Here is a 21,258-nt window from a genome sequence, read left to right on the forward strand (position 1 = left end):
TATGTTTATATTCCAGTTTCCTCTAAGGGAGCTCAAGGGAGCATGAATGGTTCTTTCCTCCTTGTTTTATGCTCACAGCAACCATACAAGGTAGGTCTGACTGTGAGATACTGACCAACTCGGGATCACCAAGTAAGTTTAATGGTTAAATAGAGTTATGAACAGTCTTCCCAGTCCTACTAAAACACTCTAACCCAGGAGTGGCCAATGTATTACTCTCCAGATCTTGTGGACTACAACTAACTCTCTTTGCTAACTATTGGCCATGTTCACTGGGACTGATGGGAACTGGAGGCAGTGGCGTAGCGTGGGGGGTGCAGGGGGGGCCGGTCGCACCGGGCGCAACATCGGGGGGGGCGCTCGCACTCGCAGCTCTCTGCCCCTACCTGGCTCACTCACTCTCTCTCACTGCAGTGCTGGCTGTGCGAATCCGATCCGAGCCGCCGGGTTGCCACCCACTGTGGAGGGGAGGGTGCTAGGCGTGCGGTGCGGTGCGGAGAGAGAGCGAGGGACTATCTGGGGGAGGGACAGTGCAGCGGGGGGGGGCGCAAATTACTTGCCTTGCCCCGGGTGCTGACAACCCACGCTACGCCACTGACTGGAGGGCACGACATTGGCTACCATTGCTCTAACCACTGCACAACACTGGTTCTTGAAAGAGAACATGTGGTGCTGAAGTTGATTATTAGCAAAACACTGGGGATGGGGAACCTGTACTCAGTCTCCCACCATTTCTGTTGTCATGGGCTGGTTGGACTCAAAGGAATGGTCGGAGGAACAAGCTGGGGAAGAAGGCTCAAAGCCAGGGGGAGCTGGTGGGATGACAATGAGTGGTCAAAGGAAGAAGACTGGGAGGAGCTGTCAGAAGCTGAAGAGGCAGCTATGGCCCAGCAGACACAACAAAAGAAACCTCAAGAAGACTTGGGCACATAATAATTTAACATCACATAATGTAGGCACCAGGGACGCGGGTGGCGCTGTGGGTAAAACCTCAGCGCCTAGGACTTGCCGATCACATGGTCGGCGGTTCGAATCCCCGCGGCGGGGTGAGTTCCCGTCATTCGGTCCCAGCTCCTGCCCACCTAGCAGTTCGAAAGCACCCTTAAGTGCAAGTAGATAAATAGGTACCGCTCTATAGTGGGAAGGTAAACGGCGTTTCCGTGTGCTGCGCTGGCTCTCCAGAGCAGCTTCGTCACGCTGGCCACGTGACCCGGAAGTGTCCTTGGACAGCGCTGGCCCCCAGCCTCTTAAGCGAGATGGGCACGCAACCCCAGAGTCGGACACGACTGGCCCGTACGGGCAGGGGTACCTTTACCTTTACCTTTAATGTAGGCACAGATTACTACTGGTAAAAATGTATTATAAAATGGTGTTTTTCCTCTTCCTGAAGCACTTCTGCATTCTGAATGACAGAGCCAAAAGAGATATAAAGTCTGATTATTTCATTAGCTGGGATAATGGACCAGGAGAAGATACAGGAATAGAAACAGGACCTTATAAATACAGACGACATAACAATTTCCAAAAACAAACAAATACACAATGAAGATGCATTTTATTTTCCTTAAAATAAAAATTTATATTTATGTATGTATGTATGTCCCAAATGCCTACCATCTAGCACAACAAATTATTCTCTTTGAAACTCTGTTGCATTAACTGTACACTTCAGAGGAAGCATTAAGTAATTGCAGAGGTAAAGAATGGCATTTAATTCAGCTGACCAGCTGAAATTCTGTAGCAATGCAAACTAGAGTGCCACATTGTTGAACAAGCTATTTGTGGAACAGGTTTTGGTGTTATAGGTTAATTAAATCCATTTTGTACTGTACATGTTACACAAAAGCCAGCTTGTTTTGTGAAATCAACAGGGTTATAAAATAAATTTGCAGCTAATTGGAGAACCCTATCAGTACAAAAACGATCACAGCATGGTTTCCCATAGCCTTCCTATACATTATCACTTGTGTTGCAAATATCACCGTTTTAATTGTTACTGGCAATTGAGGCCTGCTTCATGAGCCATTGTAGCATGATTACAGACCAATGAACTTTCTATTCTTGTTATAATTATTATAGCACACCATTATTAGTGTGCTACAAGCAGCATAATCACAAGAAAAGGCAGGTGTTCCAACCCCCCACGATTACAACCTACATTTTGCCGTTGATAGAAAATAGGGGAGAAAAGAAATGGGGAAAGCAAGAATAATGAAGGATTCACAGAAGGAAATACGTGTACCTAGGCTTTTCAGAATGGCCTCTTATTTCATATAGCAATCATGTTTAGTTTCATGTATTGTCATCACTACATTATCAAAGGGTTGGCTCTAGGTTGGGAGAGCAGGGGAGGAGATGTGCAAAGAGCCCTTTATTGACCTCTTTCTACATGTTTTGATGGAGGTGGAAACAGTGATCAGTGCCAAGGCCAGAATTAAAAATGCCCCACAATGCCTTGGAATGACCCATCAGTACCATCATAGGCACTAACTCCCTGAGGTGTCTTCAGCCTCCTGTCCCCCCAAAACTTGAGGGTCTGGGCCTCCTTGCGGTGAGCAGCACCAGGCCTTGCTGCCATGAGCCTCAAAGCCTTGCTTACCAGTGGCTTCCAGTAAGATCTTGTTGCAAAATGCCACAGCTGCCACACAACCCTGCAGGGTGCTCACAGCGGCACTGCTCTGTGGGATTCTGCAGCTCAAGGTACATCTCACAGGCAGGCAGGCCTTGGAAGGCAATTTGGGCAGCATCAGCAGAGAAGACCACATCTTCAGACCCTCCAAGTGTCCCTATATTCCAAGGACAGTCCCAGATTTACAGAAGCCATCCCAGTTTTTGATTTGATCCCAGAATGTCCTGCTTTTCCTTAAGACGTCCCCAGAGAACTGTTGGAGGGTATGGAGTTATCCAGCCCCAGAGTCTTCTTAAGGTAGCCCATTATAAAAAGGTAAAGGGACCCCTGACCATTAGGTCCAGTCGTGACTGACTCTAGGGTTGCGGCGCTCATCTCGCTTTATTGGCTGAGGGAGCCGGCGGACAGCTTCCGGGTCATGTGGCCAGTATGACTAAGCCGCTTCTGGCGAACCAGAGCAGCGCACGGAAACGCCGTTTACCTTCCCGCCGGAGCGGTACCTATTTATCTACATGCACTTTGACATGCTTTCGAACTGCTAGGTTGGCAGGAGCAGGGACTGAGCAACGGGAGCTCACCCCGTCGCGGGGATTCAAACCGCGACCTTCTGATCGGCAAGTCCTAGGTTCTGTGGTTTAACCCACAGCGCCACCCACGTCCCTTAGCCCATTATAGGGAAGTTTTAAAAAATAATTATTTTTAAAAATGTTTTTATATATGTGGGAAGCCACCCAGATAGTAAAGTTGTTATTATGGAATAGGATGTCCCTATTTTCGTCGGAGAAATGTTGGAGGGTATGCATCTTTGATTCACTACCAATAAGATTATTTTGGTAATGTAATGAAATCTTCATGTGTGTTTAAGAGGAACCACTATGCCCAGGCAAGTGTGCTTAATATTGCAGTTTTAATATTTCTTCATTATGGCTGGATTGTGCCCCATAGTTCCCTATTTGTATTTTATTTCTCTTTCTGGGTCATTAATAGTTGTAAGCCACTATCATTTTTTCAAGTGTCTTTTTTGCCTTCCTTTTTTAAAACAAAGCTCCAATATTGCTGCCACTGTAACAGTTTCTGGTCCTAGATGTGATATGATTTTTAATTGTATTTTTAAAGATATGCCCTAGACCGCCGCAGTGAAACTTGGGAGAACTGGTTTGGGAGCCCCCTATGCTAACGTCAATATTTTCAGTTACTCCAGACACAGATTGCAAAAAATAAAAACCTCCCCGCGCAAGGCTTTCTACAGAACAGTGTTCTCCTTTTGATTTTAAGCTAACAATTTCTCCTTCCTTCCCACCCAGGAGCCTCTCTCTCAAAATTTGCAAAAGCAGAAAACAAACCTGCCTTCTGCCCCCGACCCCTTCACTGGTAAGAGAAAAAGTTGCCGCGGATGATAAACTCAACGCCAACACAACCATCCAATAATCTCCGTATCCACAAGAGCCAATAGCAAGCCGGCTTCCTCACATTTTCTCCTCCCCCACTTTCCAATGCACGCCCTCCCTGCCTCTGACGTCACTTTTCACCAAAGGCAGCAATAGCAACATGGCGTCGTTGCTGCACCGTCCCTGTCTTGCGTAACAGGGGCGCGGAGCTGCCAATCAGCGACGAAGAGCCAATGGAGTCATTCTTTCTGAAGGAGCGAGCAGGCGAGAGGGAGCTCACAGCTGCTGGCAATGACAGATGACTTTGAACTCGGGCTTTGCAAAATGGCTGCTGATGACGACAAACGAGGAAGGTAACGTGAACAACGTGTCCCCCTCCCACCAAGACGGGTGACTGACGTGCTGCTTTGTGAAAAAAGAAGGGCAGGATTAGGGCAGTCTGGATTATTGCTTTAAGAAAGCCTAATGTTGATGCCTGTGGGTTTTCTTTTGGTACTATATATGCCCAACACTTTTATTTTATTTTTGGGTGCTTCATAAATAATTATTTACTTTCATTGAAAGTAAGCACAGTGATACAAGAAGGTCAGCGAAGGAATAAAACTAACAATCTTTAGGATGTTGAATGATTAGGTCCTTAATTATATCATACATAGCTTTTCCTGTGGCATGCACATTGAAACTTTATTTACTTTTTAAAAGTATTCACGTGTGCTTCCTCCACAAGGAACTTATTTATTATTTACTTAAGGTGTTGATACGTTTTCCTCACAAGGTAACAAGACAGAATTATGACATTTGTCTGGGCAAATATTTACATAACGACTTTTAAGGCATAAGCAACCTTTCAAAGCAGTTTACAGTACTGTTAATATTAAAACAATATTTATTTACTTATTTTTAACGTTACTTCCTGTGCAGAGGTTGAAGACTAGCAATGCAGTCCTATGCAAGGCACTCTGAAGAAAGTCATATTGAGTTCAGTGGACTTTCGTCCAAGTAACTGGATACTGTATATGAGTGCAGCCTAAAGAACTGAAACTGTTGAGAGGAGCCACCTTGAGGATTTTTCAGCCTTGTGCAACCCTAAGACAAGCTTTATTCTTAGTGCACCTGGAATGGTTATATAACTCTTCAGGTTTCTGCTCCCTTTAAAATTTGGTTTATTTCTAAAATTTCAATCACACACCGTCAACACCCAAATGTGGCCCAGGGTGGCATACAGTGATGATAAAATATAATTAATAAAGATAAAACTCTTACAGCACAATTCAAGGAATGCAAACTCAGAAGCTTCACTGCATTCCATAGGGCCTGCCACTACCAGGTTGCATCATTCCTATGCATGTTTACCAGGTAGGATGACCTACTGAGACTTACGTTTGCATAAACATGCTTTAAGATTTGGCAGTGTAGCTACAACCTTACATTCCTTTGACCTCTGGGACTTGCATAATGTTTAAAATCCTGTTACCCGGTTGGCCTTTTCTTCTGTAAATTTATATACTAACCGTAAATATTTCCAAGCAGTTTACAAAACAATAAAATATTAAAAACTTAAATGTAAAGTGAAATAATGATCAATAAACAGCAGAATAAAAGGGTTATTCAAACCATCTCATGCAGAGCTGGATTTGGTTACTAGTTCCTGATTTCTTATTTGCTCAGAGTTTGAAACACTTTTTAAAAAGGAAATGTGATGTGTCCCTCCAAACCCAAAATAAACATTAGAATTCCCCGAGTCTTATTTCTCCATGACTGGGGGACTCCCTACTTTGAGTACAATAATAATGTTATTCAAACAAAATTATTGCACTTGTGAAACGCTCATAAATGCCTGATGACATAATAAAGATCATATGAAATAAGCAACGGGGAGGGGCATCCCAAAATCTGTTGTAGGCCAGCACAAATGATACACCAGTGAATATGGGACAGGTATCTACAAGATAATGTTGGATCCTGCCTGGCCCAGAACTCCTTGTGGGCAAATGCCTCTGTCAAGGGCACCAATAATTGCAAGAAGGAAAAGAAGAACTGATGTTGGCCACTTTATTTTGGCCCATGAATGCATTTGGAATTTTGTGGAGTGTCCCGGGCACAATCTCCTCTGGTCACATCCTTCTCTGTAAAATGTACCACCTCTGGACAGAAAGAAAGCACACACATATTCTTTCCTGGCTCTAGTATTACTAAAATGAATCCTAGTTGCATAGGACTGCATAATTTTACATGGAGGCTTCCCACCACCAAAAAACCCCCACCCACTTTCATATTAAAGCTTGGCAGGCAGCATAATTGAAATGACTGATCCTTTGCATGCCTACCATTAGTCAAAAACATTGATCCAAGGCTTCATGGATTTGCACAGAATCATAATAAAACCACCACCAAGTCACTAAATATATCTGTGGATACCAACATGACACATGATATGGTGGTGGTTTTGAGGGATTGCTTGCAAAAAAATTATAAGGATCCATGTGGATTCATGTTTTTTTCCATCATAGTGCCAGAAAGCAGCTTATCTCTGATTTTTACAGTTCATGATCTGTGATTGATCCGGGGGATGACTCATGAAAAAGGAAATGTCATGGTAATGCCAAAACAGGCAAATTAATTTTCAATCTCTGTGTCTGTATGGAACAAGCAGCAACAGTCATTTGATATTCATTAACATGTATTAAATGGTGTGTAGAGTTTTTTAATGTATTTGCACAATAGTGAAGCCGCAAAAATGTTTCAGTATTAAACTCTTATTTTGTGCAGTTATAGATTTGCCATGGACTGTAAGAAATAGTTCTTTTAGAATAAAACAGGCCATGCTCATAACCATCCCATTGTTGTGCTTTATTATGCTTTTTGTTCAAAGCTTGCTACATTACTAAACAAAGTGTTATTATACTGCCAATATATATACGTTGCAGACAATTTTCCAGTTGTGTTTGCCTCTAGGTGAATACAAACTTATTGTGGGCCTTTAGAGATTTTGATTAGTAGAATATTTATCTTGTTGAATCTGCAAAAATATGAACAGATTTGTTTAATATTCCTCTTATGCAAATTAATAATAATAATCCTGGTGTGAAAATTCAGGTTTTTGTGAAATGCTTGCTCTTTTTGCTTGTTCTAGAATAAGTGTGAAAGATAAAGCTATACAGAACTTAAAGAAGTTTGATGTTGGAGACAGATTTTCCCATATAACACTTCCAAAAGCCTCTGTTCTTATTCCGCTGATGGTTAAAGATGGAAAGCTGTGGGTTCTTTTCACTGTCAGATCAATGAAGGTATGAAAATCTGGAAGAAATAAACTTCCACAACGTGCTGCGAAATATATTTCCTGGTGTCAATGTGTGAGAAGAGAGAATGCGAGTAGTATGTAGTCAAATCTCTCAATTGTATGTAAGAATAGCTGGATCAGACCAGTGCCCATCTTTTTTTTCTTATTCCATGCGTGATTCTATACACTTTGTGGAGGTACAAATATTTCAAAAATTGGAAATCATAAGGTTTGAAAAATTTCCCCTTCCGTTTCTGCAATTTTATATCTCTCCTTCCTTGCAGAATTTAATCTTCCGTGCATAACAATGTATAGTGTAACAGTTGAATAAATTCATTAATCTAGTATGCATGCAAAATATCAGCTGTAAACTATTGCCAACATAGGTTTTTATGCAGAGAGATTGAGAACCATATAGAAGACTGTAACGTATGACTTGTAACGTACAAGTTGTTTAATAAAAAATGGGGAATCCTGATATGCTAAGAACTGTCTTCTAGGATCATATGTTTGTCGCTTAAAATAATTACTTAACAAGGCTGTTCTTCCAAATCCTAGCTGAGAAGATCCCCAGGAGAAGTGTGTTTTCCAGGAGGTAGAAGTGACCCAACAGACAGAGATGAAATAGCAACAGCTCTCCGCGAAGCCAAGGAAGAAGTGGGGCTCCATCCTGAACAGGCTGAGGTCATCTGTAGGCTTCTACCTGTAATAGATAAAGTAAGGTGCATTTAGATAAAGTATAAGGTACTTGCAAGCATGGGTACCTATTTATCTCTGATCCTGGGTCCAGTTCTTTCTCCTGCTCCTTCCTTCCTGCACTTAACTTACATTACTCTTTAGGTTTCTCCTATGAGCACTTATTCTTTTGCTGCCTCCATCCAACTTGGGGTTGGATTATAGTAACAGTAATAAGAATGTTATTATCTGTACTCTGACCATCTGACTGGGTTGCCCCTGCCACTCTGGGCAGATCAGTTCTGTTAACTGACCTCTCTGGTTAGGGTTTAGGAGAGAGTCTCTGAATCTGCACAGGTAGCCAATATGGTGTGCCCCACACAGTGGTGGAATTTGGGCTCTCAAATTTCAGTGGTGCCCTTTGCAATGCTAAAATTCAGTGTGTCCCCCTCCCATACTCCGTTCTGCAGCATTGTTGTAGAGCCCCCCTGCAACGTGTCACCCAGTGTGGCCAAACTGACCACAGCACTCTAAAACCACTTGATCTCTACATGTTGCCTCAGCAAGCATGGCCAGTGGCTATTTAAGAACTAAAACATTTTTTAGGTCTGATGGGAGTTTTGGTGCAGTATCTGGAGGCAAACTGGTAACCTCTGCCTTCCTTCTGTTTTCCACTGATATTTGTAGTGTTTTGCCCTGACTTTTAGTTGCTTTAAAGAGCCAAACCTTTTTTTTTCCTTTTCAGACTCGTTCTTTAGTAACTCCAGTTGTCGCCTTCATAAAGGATACATTCCAAGCCCATCTTAATCCAGAAGAAGTCAGTGATGTGTTTTCAGTACCATTGGAGTATTTTATTAGGCCTTTAAAGTACACAGGCATTCCCAAAAAAATGGGCAGCATCGCTTATTTATTGCATTCTTTTGAATATGATGACTCGGAACGCAATACTTCATTTCGAATATGGGGACTCACAGCACACTTTGCAGTATTCCTTGCTCTTGCAATTTTTAGAGAAAAACCAACATTTGAAGTTCCGTATGATCTTGATAACTGGAATTCTTCAGTTGAGAACTATTTCATAGAGTTAATCAATATGGTGCAAAGCAAACTTTGATGTATGGAATTGTTTCTCCTGTCAAAACTTATCCTGCTTATAAGTTCGGCACACAAGTTGCTTCAAATATATTCCCTTAAATTATATCTGTAAATTATATTGAAGTATGCCATTTTATGGGTCCAGTATTGAGTAAAAATAATTTAGGATTATATGAAATAAAATGCACTGATCAGTATTTATTTCATAAAATTTATACACTGCTTGATTGTAAAAATAAAAAACCCACCTCAAAGAGTTTATGAAAAGATAAATCAAGAAAATCAATAAAAAATACAGTCATACTTTAGAACATACAAATATTGAAATTACCTCAATTTTTCAGCATCTGGGTCTAAACAAGAAAGTTGTGTCACATACTCCATTGGTCTACTCTGTATCAAAAGGAGCAAAAATTAAATCCTCATCCATTTCTCTGGCTGGTGCATCACCAGGTATAGCTGGACTTGCAGTTTTGCTTGAGGCCTCTGGGTGGGGCAGTTAGACATTTAACATAAACAATAATTGTACTTATAAACACCTATGTTTTGTTGCTTATTATTGACTCAAATTTATGTTACTTGAAATAAAGAATAAAACAATTATTGGTGAGTCAGTGAGGGAGTGAATTCTTTAGGGATCTGGCTGGATTATTCACACTTAAGAATTTGATAGATTCTGTTCACCCACATGTCTCTTATAAGTATAGCGTATGACTAAGTCCCCCATGATATTTTTGCAGAGCAGCTGGTAAAATGTGTACAAGATAAGGTGAATTTGTAGCTAGTTGACTGACCACACCCAAAGAGTACTCACTAACAGTTCATCATCATCCTGGAAAAATGTGACAAGTGAGGTACCACAGGGTTTTATACTGGGCCCACTTGTACAACAACTTTATACATGACATAGTTGAAGGTGTTGACAGGATGCTCATCATGTTTGCAGATGACACCAAACTGGGAACGGTAGCCAATGCTACAGAAGACAGAATTGGGTTTCAAGGTGACCTTAACTGGAGAACAGGGCCCAAATTAACAAAATGATTTTCAGTAGGGACAAACGTAATAACCAACTGCACAAATTTAAGATGGGTGACACCTGGCTTGCCAGTAGAACATGTGGAAAGTATTTAGTGGTCTTAGTAAACCACAGACATGCAGCAAAAAAGGCAAGTGCTATTCTGAGCTGGATCAGATCAGGGCCAAGTCACTGGGTGACAGGAGTTACTTACCTTCCCTAACCAACCCCACATGCCACTTTCCCAATCTAAATATCCTCCCATGAGGGAACACATAGGTACCTATATGCGTAAAGGTAAAGGGACCCCTGACTATTAAGTTCAGTCGCAAACGACTCTGGGGTTGTGGTGCTCATCTCGCTTTACAGGCCAAGGGAGCCGGCGTTTGTCCACTTCCGCAGATTGTTTTCCGGGTCATATGGCCAGCATGACTAAGCCGCTTCTGGTGAAACCTGAACAGTGCATGGAAATGCAATTTACCTTCCCGCCGGAGTGGTACCTATTTATCTACTTGCATTGTGTGCTTTCTAACTGCTAGGTTGGCAGGAGTTGGGACCAAACAATGGGGGCTCCCGTCGTGGGGATTTGAACCGCCAGCCTTTCGATTGGCAAGCCCAAGCAGCCCAGTGGTTTAACCCACAGCGCCACCCACATCCCTCACCTACCGTATATGCATACCTTATAAGTTTTTCATTGTGGAAAAATAGCTTCAGGGGAGCAATATATGGCTGGAAAGCAGTGCAAGGGAAATGAAGTTAAAATTGCCCTCATCCAGCATCAATCTAACCCTCTGGTTTATGGGGGTTTTTTAAAGTGGGAAATTGATCTCCAAATGTCATGTTAATTTAGCTCTACAGTTGGACAATGAGGAAGAAAACATCAGAAAGAGAGGAAGCAATAACAAAAGTTTGAAGGTCAGCAAATGCGGTTACATAGATGTAGTTTTCATTATAGTTTTGTGAGAATTAAAGCAGGGTTGGGGAGCCTATGGACAGCAAGATGATTTTGAGCTCCAACTCACATCAACCACAGCCAGCATAACCAATGTTCAGAGGTGATGGGAATAGTAGCCCAACAACGTCTCCATGGGTCACAGGTCTCCAATCCCTGGACTAAAGGGTTGCATCAAAATCTCCACGGAAAAGGTAAGGTTTGAAGGAAAGTCACTATAATGAGACAAATAAACAGACTATGTCTTAATATATATAAAAATAGTCCAGTTTTTATATATTTTGACTGTGTCAGACCAACACGGGCACCTACTTGAATCTAGACTATGTCTTAGCTGAAGTTCCTCAGAAGACGCTTTTCTGATAAAAGTTTTGAGATTTTTCTCAAAAACTCCTAGAACAGGAAGGCCCTTTTGCAGAATTGTATCCAAATGTTCTCCACCATTATAATTATTTTAAAAAAACATTTGATGCTCATTATTCTTCTTCCACAGTGTTGCAGAATGATGCTAAGTCTGAGACATTGTGGCAGATACAAAATGGAGACCATGTTGCCAGTACAATTGTACTGCTGTTAAATACAGGTAGATAAGAGACTATTTGTACACAGTTCTATGATATTCGAGGAGAAGAGCTATTATATTCCTCTTTTGGATATTGAAAGGTATATAGCAGTACGTACATGCCATGTGTACGACTGCTTGTTAATCACACCCTCGGGAGTTTTCAGACCAGCCTCAATGAATTTCCATGCTGGAAGTGTTCACATAAAAATTGCAGAGGTTATATGACATCACCTATTTATTGAGTCTTCACCCTTTCCTTGTAGAAGTTATGCAACATTGCCCGCTCCTGGTTGTTATCCCACACCTTCCAGTTCTGTACTGATGGTTTTTATGGTTAGAAAAGTGGAAGGATAATTGCACTAGAAAGGTTGTGATAGCAATCACTGCTTGCTCAAAAAAAATAGCCTGAACAGAAGGACCCTCTGGGTATAATGGGGGCAGGGAGTTTGAATCATTTTGTGTGTGTGTTTTAATTCCTTCTTTATGAAAAGTGATGCTACTTAGTTTTGTAGAAACATAAGAAGGCCCATCTAGTCCAACATCCTAGTCTCACAGATGCCTATGGCAAGGTCTAAGGGTAACAGCACTCTTCTCACCTATGGTTCCAGGCAACTTGTTTTCAGAGGAATACTGCCTCATCCTCCATCAGTCTGTCTAATCCTCTTTTAAATCTCTCCTAGTTTGTGGCCTACATATCTTACATCTTGTGTGAGCAGATTCCATAGTATAACCATGGAATACCAGCTGTGTGAGGAAGTTGTTGCACCATTGTGTTTTGAAGATGGGGTTGCATGCCTCCAATACCTATGGGTATAATATACCAGATATCTGCATAGTTTTACATTTATAGAGGGCCACACACAGAGAGAGCATTTATTGCTCTCATTCTTGGAATATTTGTGCCCTCCCCACATGGTAACATTGTTTGCAACTAACCTTTTCATGTTTAACCAAGGGAAATGCTTTGTTATGATGTTATATTGCTTTGATATCTGTACCTTTCACAAAAGGCAGGAAGTTCCCAACTTCAATTAAATTCAGAAACAGCAACTTTTACAAAATACTACAAAAATATAGTGGTTGTGAACTGTTAGCTGGAAAGCAGGAAAAGCCCCCTGGATACTGCAAGCAAAAACTTTTGTGTTGGATATAATACAGGGTGAGTCCTTTAAAAGAGGCCCTGTGGATACAGAGTACACATTTTCCACGGAGCCTCTTTTAAAAGACTCACCCTGTACATTACGAGATCGGTATCATTTGCCTAGAAAAGCTAGCATAGATTGCATTTTGCCAGCTGTACTCTCCAGTTTTGGACTATTCTGGAGTAATTGGTGTGCAGACTCTGGCCAAAGACCACGACCATTTTTATTTAAGATATTTTTATTTGCCAGAGCATATAATGAATAGTGATTTTGATCTGATCTGAACAGTAGCATGCACTGACATTTATCTGATGTTTTACTTGCTTGTTATTAATTTCAACTCTTTCAGCTGCTGGCTGAATGTTATTGTGCGAGTTTTAACATCTAAAGCTCTTAGGGACTTCTTGCTCCCATATAAAACTGCCCTTGTTTAACCCATTACCCTCTAGATGTTTTATTTATTGCTTCTTACATTTGCATCCCTCCTTTTCTCCAGGGAGCTCATGTCATCACACATGGTTCTCCCCCTCTCTATTTTATTCTCACAGCAATCCTTTGAAGTAGGTCTGACATTCAAGCTGCTGTAGCCCAACAACCATTGGTTCCAGCCGGTGTGTCCAATTGTCAAAGATAATGGAATTTATAGAACCCCTGGCCTACCTGGCATCAAATCAGTATGTAAGTCCAAAGTCTGGTGTCAAGCTTTACAAGCAAAGTCCAAAAAGTCTGGAAATACAGTCCAGGATCAATCCAAGTATCCAAGCCTGAAGTCCAGTAGTCAGGATACAGTCTGGAGTCAGACCTGAAGCACAGTTCCATAGAGGTCCAGGAGCATCCAAGCCAATGTCCATCAACATGGGCAACTGAGCAGACAGCACCTCTACTCTGCTTCCCTTTTATACCATGCCTGCTGATTGCAGCATCTGGGCTTCATGAGGCATTTGACCTTCACCTGTTTCAAGACTACTCCAACTGAGGAATCTCACCCCTCCTCCCAGAGCTAGCAAGCCCCACCTTGCCTGCTAGGGAGCTGGGCTATGGGCCCTTGCCTGCCTCAGCCTCCTAGAGCACCCCTCCCACTGCTCCCTGCGCCTCAGAGTCTGTTGTATTCATGGGGACAGAGGCCCCTCTGAATCTGGTGATGGGTTCTGCTGCTCTGGTTGCAATGCATTGACCTCCATCCCTTCACCATCCTCTGTCATCCCATGAATACTTCCTTCCCCATGCCCTGCTTACTCTAGAGCGTCCCAGCTACACCCCTTGCCTGGATCCTCTTCCTCCTTTTCCTGCTCCCCATCGTCCTTCCAGTTCATGACATCCAGCCACATCTGGAGGACCACAGGTTATCCACCCCTGGTCTAGATCAAGGACTCCACTAGATCAAGGACTCCTTCCATTCACTATATCAAACTATATCATCAGTGCAGGTACAGTAATACTGAACCAATGGTCTGACTCACGAGAAGGCAGCTTCCTACATTCCTAAAAAGGTATATGATTATAGTATGGTTTATCTGACTTGGATACTTTTTTTCTTTAGTTGAAAGGTGAGTTACAAATATCATAATGAACAAATAAATCCTTCTTTCCCTCATGCCATTTTCCCAGCATTTTTTCACTCCATTCTTCTTTTGAAAAAGCTCCCACAATGACTTAGGAAGATCGGTAGTGAGACAATCACTTTCCTCAGGTTTACACTCAGAGGAAAAAGATGGAGACAGGGGTTAGCCCAGTTACAATTCTTATAGTGAGTAGCTGGGATGGAAACAGTTCAGGAAGCCTGTTCACCACCACCGAGGTATCTCTACACTTTGCTGCAGAAAAGATGCACATCCTGTTATTGTTTCATACTCATGTTGACAAAACTCCCTGCACATATTAAGCTAACATGTCAATAAGTCTAAGTATCTTTCTCCATATAGAGAGATTTGGATGGTGAGTGAGTGGGTAAGGAGAGAGAGAGAGAGAGAGAGAGAGAGAGAGAGAGAGAGATGAAGATAACCTTGGCTGCGTGCAGTTTTAAAAAAAGTATTAGCAGCAGCAGACATGGGGTGTAGTGATATCAGCATAACTTAATTATTTCCGCCAACGGAAGTGTATCACTGCATCATTTGAAAGCAGCAGGCTCATACGTTTCACCGCTATCCAAAGGAAGTGGTGCTCTTTTATTTTCCATGCATATCTCCTCTGACTTCCTTGGGCTCAGGTGCAGAGATCGTGTGGAGGACTATGGTTTAGTAGTGCACACAGTTGTTTATTTCATTAATGAAGTTGTCATGGTAACCACTTCACCTAATCCACCACACTACTGTCCAGCAGCATCAGCAAACCGGGTGTGTGCATCCAGTGGTTTTGCATCTGTGTTTTAAGGTGTTTTTCAATTGTAATGTGTGACCTAGCAGTAGATCTGTTTAGTGATAGGCTTAATCGCTTTAATGTCAAAGAGACTTAAGTAACCAGGGCTTTGTTCACACATATGTTCAACATTAGCTTACCAGTTCTTCAAATCGTTTTTTTAAAAAATGTGTATATTTCAACACAGTTTTTATATTGGACTGTACTCAACCTAGTTCTAAGGAGATCAATCCACCTGTAGAAGCATTTCGGCTTGCCCAACAGAACAATTTCCCCTTCCTTGCACACTTTTCTGGGGGTTCTTCCAATCCTCTAGAGCAGATATGGGGAAAGTGCAGCCCTTCCTCGAGAGAGAGGCATTTTTGTATGGTATTCTCATTGAGGTATACATTTGTGCGCACAGTTTCACCTAATATATTGTTACACGCCATCCCAATCTCAGAGTGATGAGAGATTCCAGGGGTTTACCTGGGATCGAGTTTCCTTCAAATGAGGGACAGCTGAGACTGTGGTGGTTAACTTAAAACCTGAGCCTATGATGGTGGGGCTCATAGTATTAACATCTCAAAAAGTCTTGCTTATCCCATAGTCACAGCCTTGGAATCAAAATAGAAGTCAATCATGTCTCATGCTCTCTGGCTTCCCCTTGCTTCTAACTCAGCTCTCTCACACTGTTAGCTATTGTCCTTCTGTTATAACAGCCAGGTAAACTGATGAAGGCCCACCCATTTACCCTCTGGCACAGAGCAACTTAATTTGTTATACTAATGATGGTACTTAGGTGGGAACTACAGTCATTATCTCTCAAATAAACTTGCCTGACCAGTTCAACAATGGAACCCCCCCATTAGATTTTAACCCTCACTGGATCCAGGATCCCATGAATATGAAGGTACTCAGGCATCATGCAAGCTAACTCTCCAAATTCAAAGCAATATGCATTTTTGTACACATTTTTTGATTGTAAAACTGCATTTTCAAATTCTGAGAAGTGCAAGTTTTGAAAGATAGTCTTGCTTCAGTCTGCATGTTTTGCAAAGTAGGTTTAGGTACCCCTGCCCGTACGGGCCAGTCTTGCCAGACTGTAGGGTTGTGCGCTCATCTCACTCTATAGGCCGGGAGCCAGCGCTGTCCGCAGACACTTCCGGGTCACGTGACCAGCGTGACAAGCTGCATCTGGCGAGCCAGCGCAGCACATGGAACACTGTTTACCTTCCCACTGGTAAGCGGTCCCTATTTATCTACTTGCACCCGGGGGTGCTTTCAAACTGCTAGGTTGGCAGGCCGACGGGAGCGCACCCTGCCGCGGGGATTCGAACCGCCGACCATGCGATCGGCAAGTCCTAGGCGCTGGGGTTTTACCCACAGCGCCACCCGAGTCCTGCAAAGTAGGTAGATACGCATTAAAATGTAAACCAAACAGAATTTATTTCCCATGTCTGGTGAGTATCTGCAGATTGAATGTTGTAAAAAATAAAACATCATGGGTGTAGCCAAGGGCAGGGAGGCAACTGCCCCTTCTAAATCAAGTAAATCAATAAAAATACTTAACTAACTGAGGTTCTGCCCCCCCCCAACATGAAGCCCCCCCCCAACATAAATCCTGTCTATGTCCATGTAACACACCACAGCTAAAAGTCTCTTAACAATTCACAACGCCTCAAATGCAGCACCTATAACTGCCATCAGTTGGCACATTCAGATAACACCACATCAAACATACAGTAGTCAAGTGTATGTAGAAATGTAGTAATGGCCATGCATGTGTGAACCAGATGTATCTCCTTCCACTTTCATATTTCTGACATTACTGTTCCCTACCCCACCCCACCCATCTTGTGCATGCTGGATAGGGACTTGCAATTCTGGTTTTCCAGGATGGTCATTAAATAAATAAACAAACAACCCCCTTTTAAAATGTCTTGCTGTGTTGTGATAGTAAGCTTCAGGCAGGACATGCTGTGCCATTTCATCCATGCAAGTTGACACTTCATCTTAGACCACAATATAGCAAGCTCTGAACAGACTGATGGGTCAGTAATGTGTTTCATTCGACAGATGTGCTTGTGCGGAATTGTAGTGTCACTGCAGCTTTATTTAGGTACAGTAGCTTGAGGCAGAGGAAGGTGCCTTGAAATGTTATAATTCAACTGACAAGTTATTTTTCTAGTTCTCAGAAGGATAAGGGAAATTGTATAGAATCATTCTGCTTATAGGGACTCCTTTACCTTTCACAGGACAGGACTTTTTCAATAATGTTCACCATATGTCTCAAGGTCAGTAGGATACCTTTTGAAGGTGCAGCACACATCTGCAACATAGGCCAAGAAGGGTATATACACACCATGGAACTACAACTGATCGGTACTGAAACTCTGGTTTGGGTTACTGACATCAACATATTCTGAGCACACTCTCCTGAACTAAACCTGCAGGTCCAAAATGAAGGGGTAAGGGCTGTTTCACACATTAGATTTCATCACATGGCAGCAAAACCGGGGTTTCTGTGGTTGTTCACTGGACAAACCTCCTGAACATCCTGTAGCCCATATTGGTGTGATTCTAGCAAATATTTATTTGGTACAATTGCACACTAAATTTTTTTATATACACACAACAATTTTAGGTGTAACGTGCACTTAAGAGGCATTTCTGACAAACCAGGCTTGAGTCGACAAAAAAGTTAAAAGGTAAAGGTACCCCTGCCCGTATGGGCCAGTCTTGACAGACTCTAGGGTTGTGCGCTCATCTCACTCTAGAGGCCAGGAGCCAGCGCTGTCCGCAGACACTTCCAGGTCACGTGGCCAGCGTGATGACGCTGCTCCGGCAAACCAGCACCAGAGCAGCACACGGAAACGCCATTTACCTTCCCGCTATAAAGCGGTACCTATTTATCTACTTGCACTTAAGGGTGCTTTCGAACTGCTAGGTGGGCAGGAGCTGGGACCGGACGACGGGAGCTCACCCCGCTGTGGGGATTCGAACCACCGACCATGCAATCGGCAAGTCCTAGGCGCTGAGGTTTTACCCACAGCGCCACCCGCGTTCTCGCGACAAAAAAGTATGCCTCCATAAATTTGTTGGTCTTGGCACAAGACTCTTCAATCATTCCTTTTCAAATTTGTTGTGGGTCTTCTTACAAGACATTTTAGCAACCTAAGAACTTGACTCATACTGCATCAGATTATTGGTCCATAAAGCTCAGCATTGTCAACATTGTTTGGCAGCAGCTTTCCAGGGTTTTGGACAGGGGTCTCTCATATCCCTAACTGGAGATGCTGAGGATTCAACCTAGGACCTTCTGCCTGCAGAAGCTTCAGACCCCATCATGTAGGGCTGGGAGTATCTCCTACCTGACATCTTGGACAGCTGCTGCCAGAACTGTAGGCAGAACGGAGCTAGATAAACCATTTGTCTGACTAGATATAAGAGAGATATAAGACTAGATATAAGACAGACTAGATATAAGACAGATAAATGGTTGCTGTTTTTTATTAATTAATATTTCAATTCATTTTATGGTTTAGTTTGTGTTTTACTGTTTAGTGTGACATACATGTTCATATCGATTTTAGAGCTTTTTATTCCAACGGCAAAATTATTACTGTTATTAAGGTAAAGGTAAAGGTACCCCTGCCAGTACGGGCCAGTCTTGACAGACTCTAGGGTTGTGCGCTCATCTCACTCAAAGAGCCCGAGGGCCAGTGCTGTCCGCAGACACTCCGGGTCACGTGGCCAGCGTGACATCGCTGCTCTGGCAAGCCAGAGCCGCACACGGAAACGCCGTTTACCTTCCTGCTAGTAAGCGGTCCCTATTTATCTACTTGCACCCGAGAGTGCTTTCGAACTGCTAGGTTGGCAGGCGCTGGGACCGAACAACGGGAGCGCACCCCGCCGCGGGGATTCAAACCGCCGACCTTTCGATCGGCAAGCCCTAGACGCTGAGGCTTTTACCCACAGCGCCACCTGCGTCCATTACTGTTATTATTCAGTGTCAAATACTAAATATCATCACGTCAACTATCAATTACTGACAAATATCAACTCAAAATATCATAATACGTTAAACATAGGTCTCAAATAGTTGGTGATGCTCAGTGAGTGTTTGGCATCAAAATTTACAGAGGAAACTTGATTGTTCTTACCATTTCTGCAAACGGCCCCCATTTGCTCCTGGAAGCAAGCAATATTTTCAACATTTTCGTAGTATAGTGCATTCGGTAATACCTACATACATATAAATAATATATAATAATTTATCTAATATATAAACATATTTTGCCAAACGTACATAAACATTTTATGCAAGCTCTGCATTAACACATTTTGTCAGAGACATTCAGGCCTCAGGCAACAGCAAAAGAGGAAAGATGTCTTGGTAAGATAAAGGCTTCTGTATGTTTTGAAATGTGTGTCACAAAGATGCCTGTAAACCCAACATGTCGCAGCAGATGGGGTTCTTTTCTCTCTCACGCCAAGTGTTGAGCTTGCAGGAGAATATTGTGATTTAAATCCTGCAAGTCGAAAACAATGCCCATCTACTTTTTAAGCATTTTTGTCTAAAGGTTCTTGTCCAGAGCATGGTTTGAAATAGTTACTGAGTTTGCATTTAAAGATGAACCTACCTAATTCACACTTTCTGAAACGGTACACATCTCACCCTATGTCTGCATCAAGCAGACCACACATACAAACAGAATGCACTTATCTCTGCCCTCTCTCACACAGACCACATAAAACATACTTACCACCTTCCTTCTCCCTTTCTCTCTCACACGTTAACACAGAGAGATCACACATACACCTCTCTCTTTGCCTAATACTGCTATTAATAAATAAAATTCCTCTCCTAATCCAAAATTTATCTCTAAAAAACAAGCAGACATGTGGGCACTGACTGGTGATCCCTGCCTGCTACAAGTTATGCATCTTAGTTTCCAATTGAATTCACCTCCATTTATCCTCTACATAATAAGGAGCTAGTAAGACACTTCTCATTACTCTGAGCGAATATTCTTCCGGATGAATGTTTGAACAACTGAATTATATAAAGTTTGTTTCCTATATTTGTTCTGCAATAGAAATTTCTGTTATTAATAGTAGGATTCTTTATTAAATTTTTTATTCATTTTTTATTTATACGGGGGGGGGGGGGGCGTTTAAAAACAAAAACACCAACCAACCACAAAACTATGAAATAAATAAAATTCATTGCTCAGAGCAAAGTTATGCAAGCCAATTTACACACATGTTGTTTTTCATATGATTCCCTGGAGCATGCTTTATTCATCAACCTCTGGCAGAAGCCAGGCAAAAGGATGAGACTAAAGATCTATGTATGTATTTTTGATAATGTCATGAGACTGAATCAAATGAGGACCAATATTTTTTGTCTGACAATCCCAACTAGAATTGTCATTCTGCAGCTTTGAATTAATGAGCCCCATTACCTTATATAACTTGCCTTTCCCTTCCCAAAGGAATTCAAAAATAATTTATACATTATCATCATTTTTCAGATACTGCATTTCCATTTATGGCAACTGGTCTTACTTCACTTGGAGACAGTTCCTCTTGCAAAATGGTGGCAAAAGGTAGCACTTATGTATCCAAATAAATATTGCCTGGAATATTTCCCCTGATGAAGCCAGGTTCACACAAAATGCTAAGCCTTTTTTTTTTTTTAAGCAAACAAACCAGAGTTGTCCCACAGATGAACAAATAAACCATGGTTTGTTCTCCAAAGCTTGGCCTCTTTTCCAGCTGCTCTTGCCTCATGCTTCTGTAGGGCTTTTTGTAATTATTATTTATAATAGTAATAATATTATTGTTAAATTTCTATACTGCTCCTCATCCGAGAATCATAGTGTGGTTTACAATATAAAAACACCAAAATGCATAACATTGTAACAAACCAAACAATCTCCCTCCCTCCCCCCTTACCTCTCTCCCTGTCTCTGAGCATGTGGGGTGAAGGAGTAAAACAACCCATGGTTAAGGAAGGGTGGTAAGTTAGCACCAAGCCATAGTTTAAAACACAACAAGTTTCAGAGGCCTGTAACAAACCATGATTTCAGATACTGGTGTTTTAGCAGTAAAAAGGCTGGAGTTAAGCTTATGGGAAGGTTTGCACATAATGCTAAGCCACGTGTCAGGGCT

General features: G+C 42.1%; 1 protein-coding gene across 1 annotated transcript; it reads left to right on the plus strand.

Annotated features, from left to right (window-relative positions):
• Positions 1–4,136: 4,136 nt before the first annotated feature.
• Positions 4,137–9,498, plus strand: NUDT7 (nudix hydrolase 7). The gene is made up of 4 exons (XM_083452643.1): positions 4,137–4,370; positions 7,151–7,304; positions 7,856–8,014; positions 8,718–9,498. The coding sequence occupies exons 1-4, from the start codon at positions 4,309–4,311 to the stop codon at positions 9,084–9,086; spliced, it is 744 nt and encodes a 247-aa protein (XP_083308769.1). The 5' UTR covers positions 4,137–4,308; the 3' UTR covers positions 9,087–9,498.
• The last annotated feature ends 11,760 nt before the right edge of the window (positions 9,499–21,258 follow it).

Source organism: Podarcis tiliguerta (genome assembly GCF_965153285.1).
Source record: "Podarcis tiliguerta genome assembly, chromosome: 8".
NCBI lineage: Eukaryota > Metazoa > Chordata > Lepidosauria > Squamata > Lacertidae > Podarcis > Podarcis tiliguerta.

Coding starts and splice junctions, on each gene's coding strand:
- NUDT7 (XM_083452643.1), top strand. CDS start 4,309: ATGACAGATGACTTTGAACTCGGGCTTTGCAAAATGGCTGCTGATGAC. Junction 4,371..7,150: donor GATGACGACAAACGAGGAAG/GTAACGTGAACA, acceptor TGCTTGTTCTAG/AATAAGTGTGAAAGATAAAG. Junction 8,015..8,717: donor TTCTACCTGTAATAGATAAA/GTAAGGTGCATT, acceptor TTTCCTTTTCAG/ACTCGTTCTTTAGTAACTCC.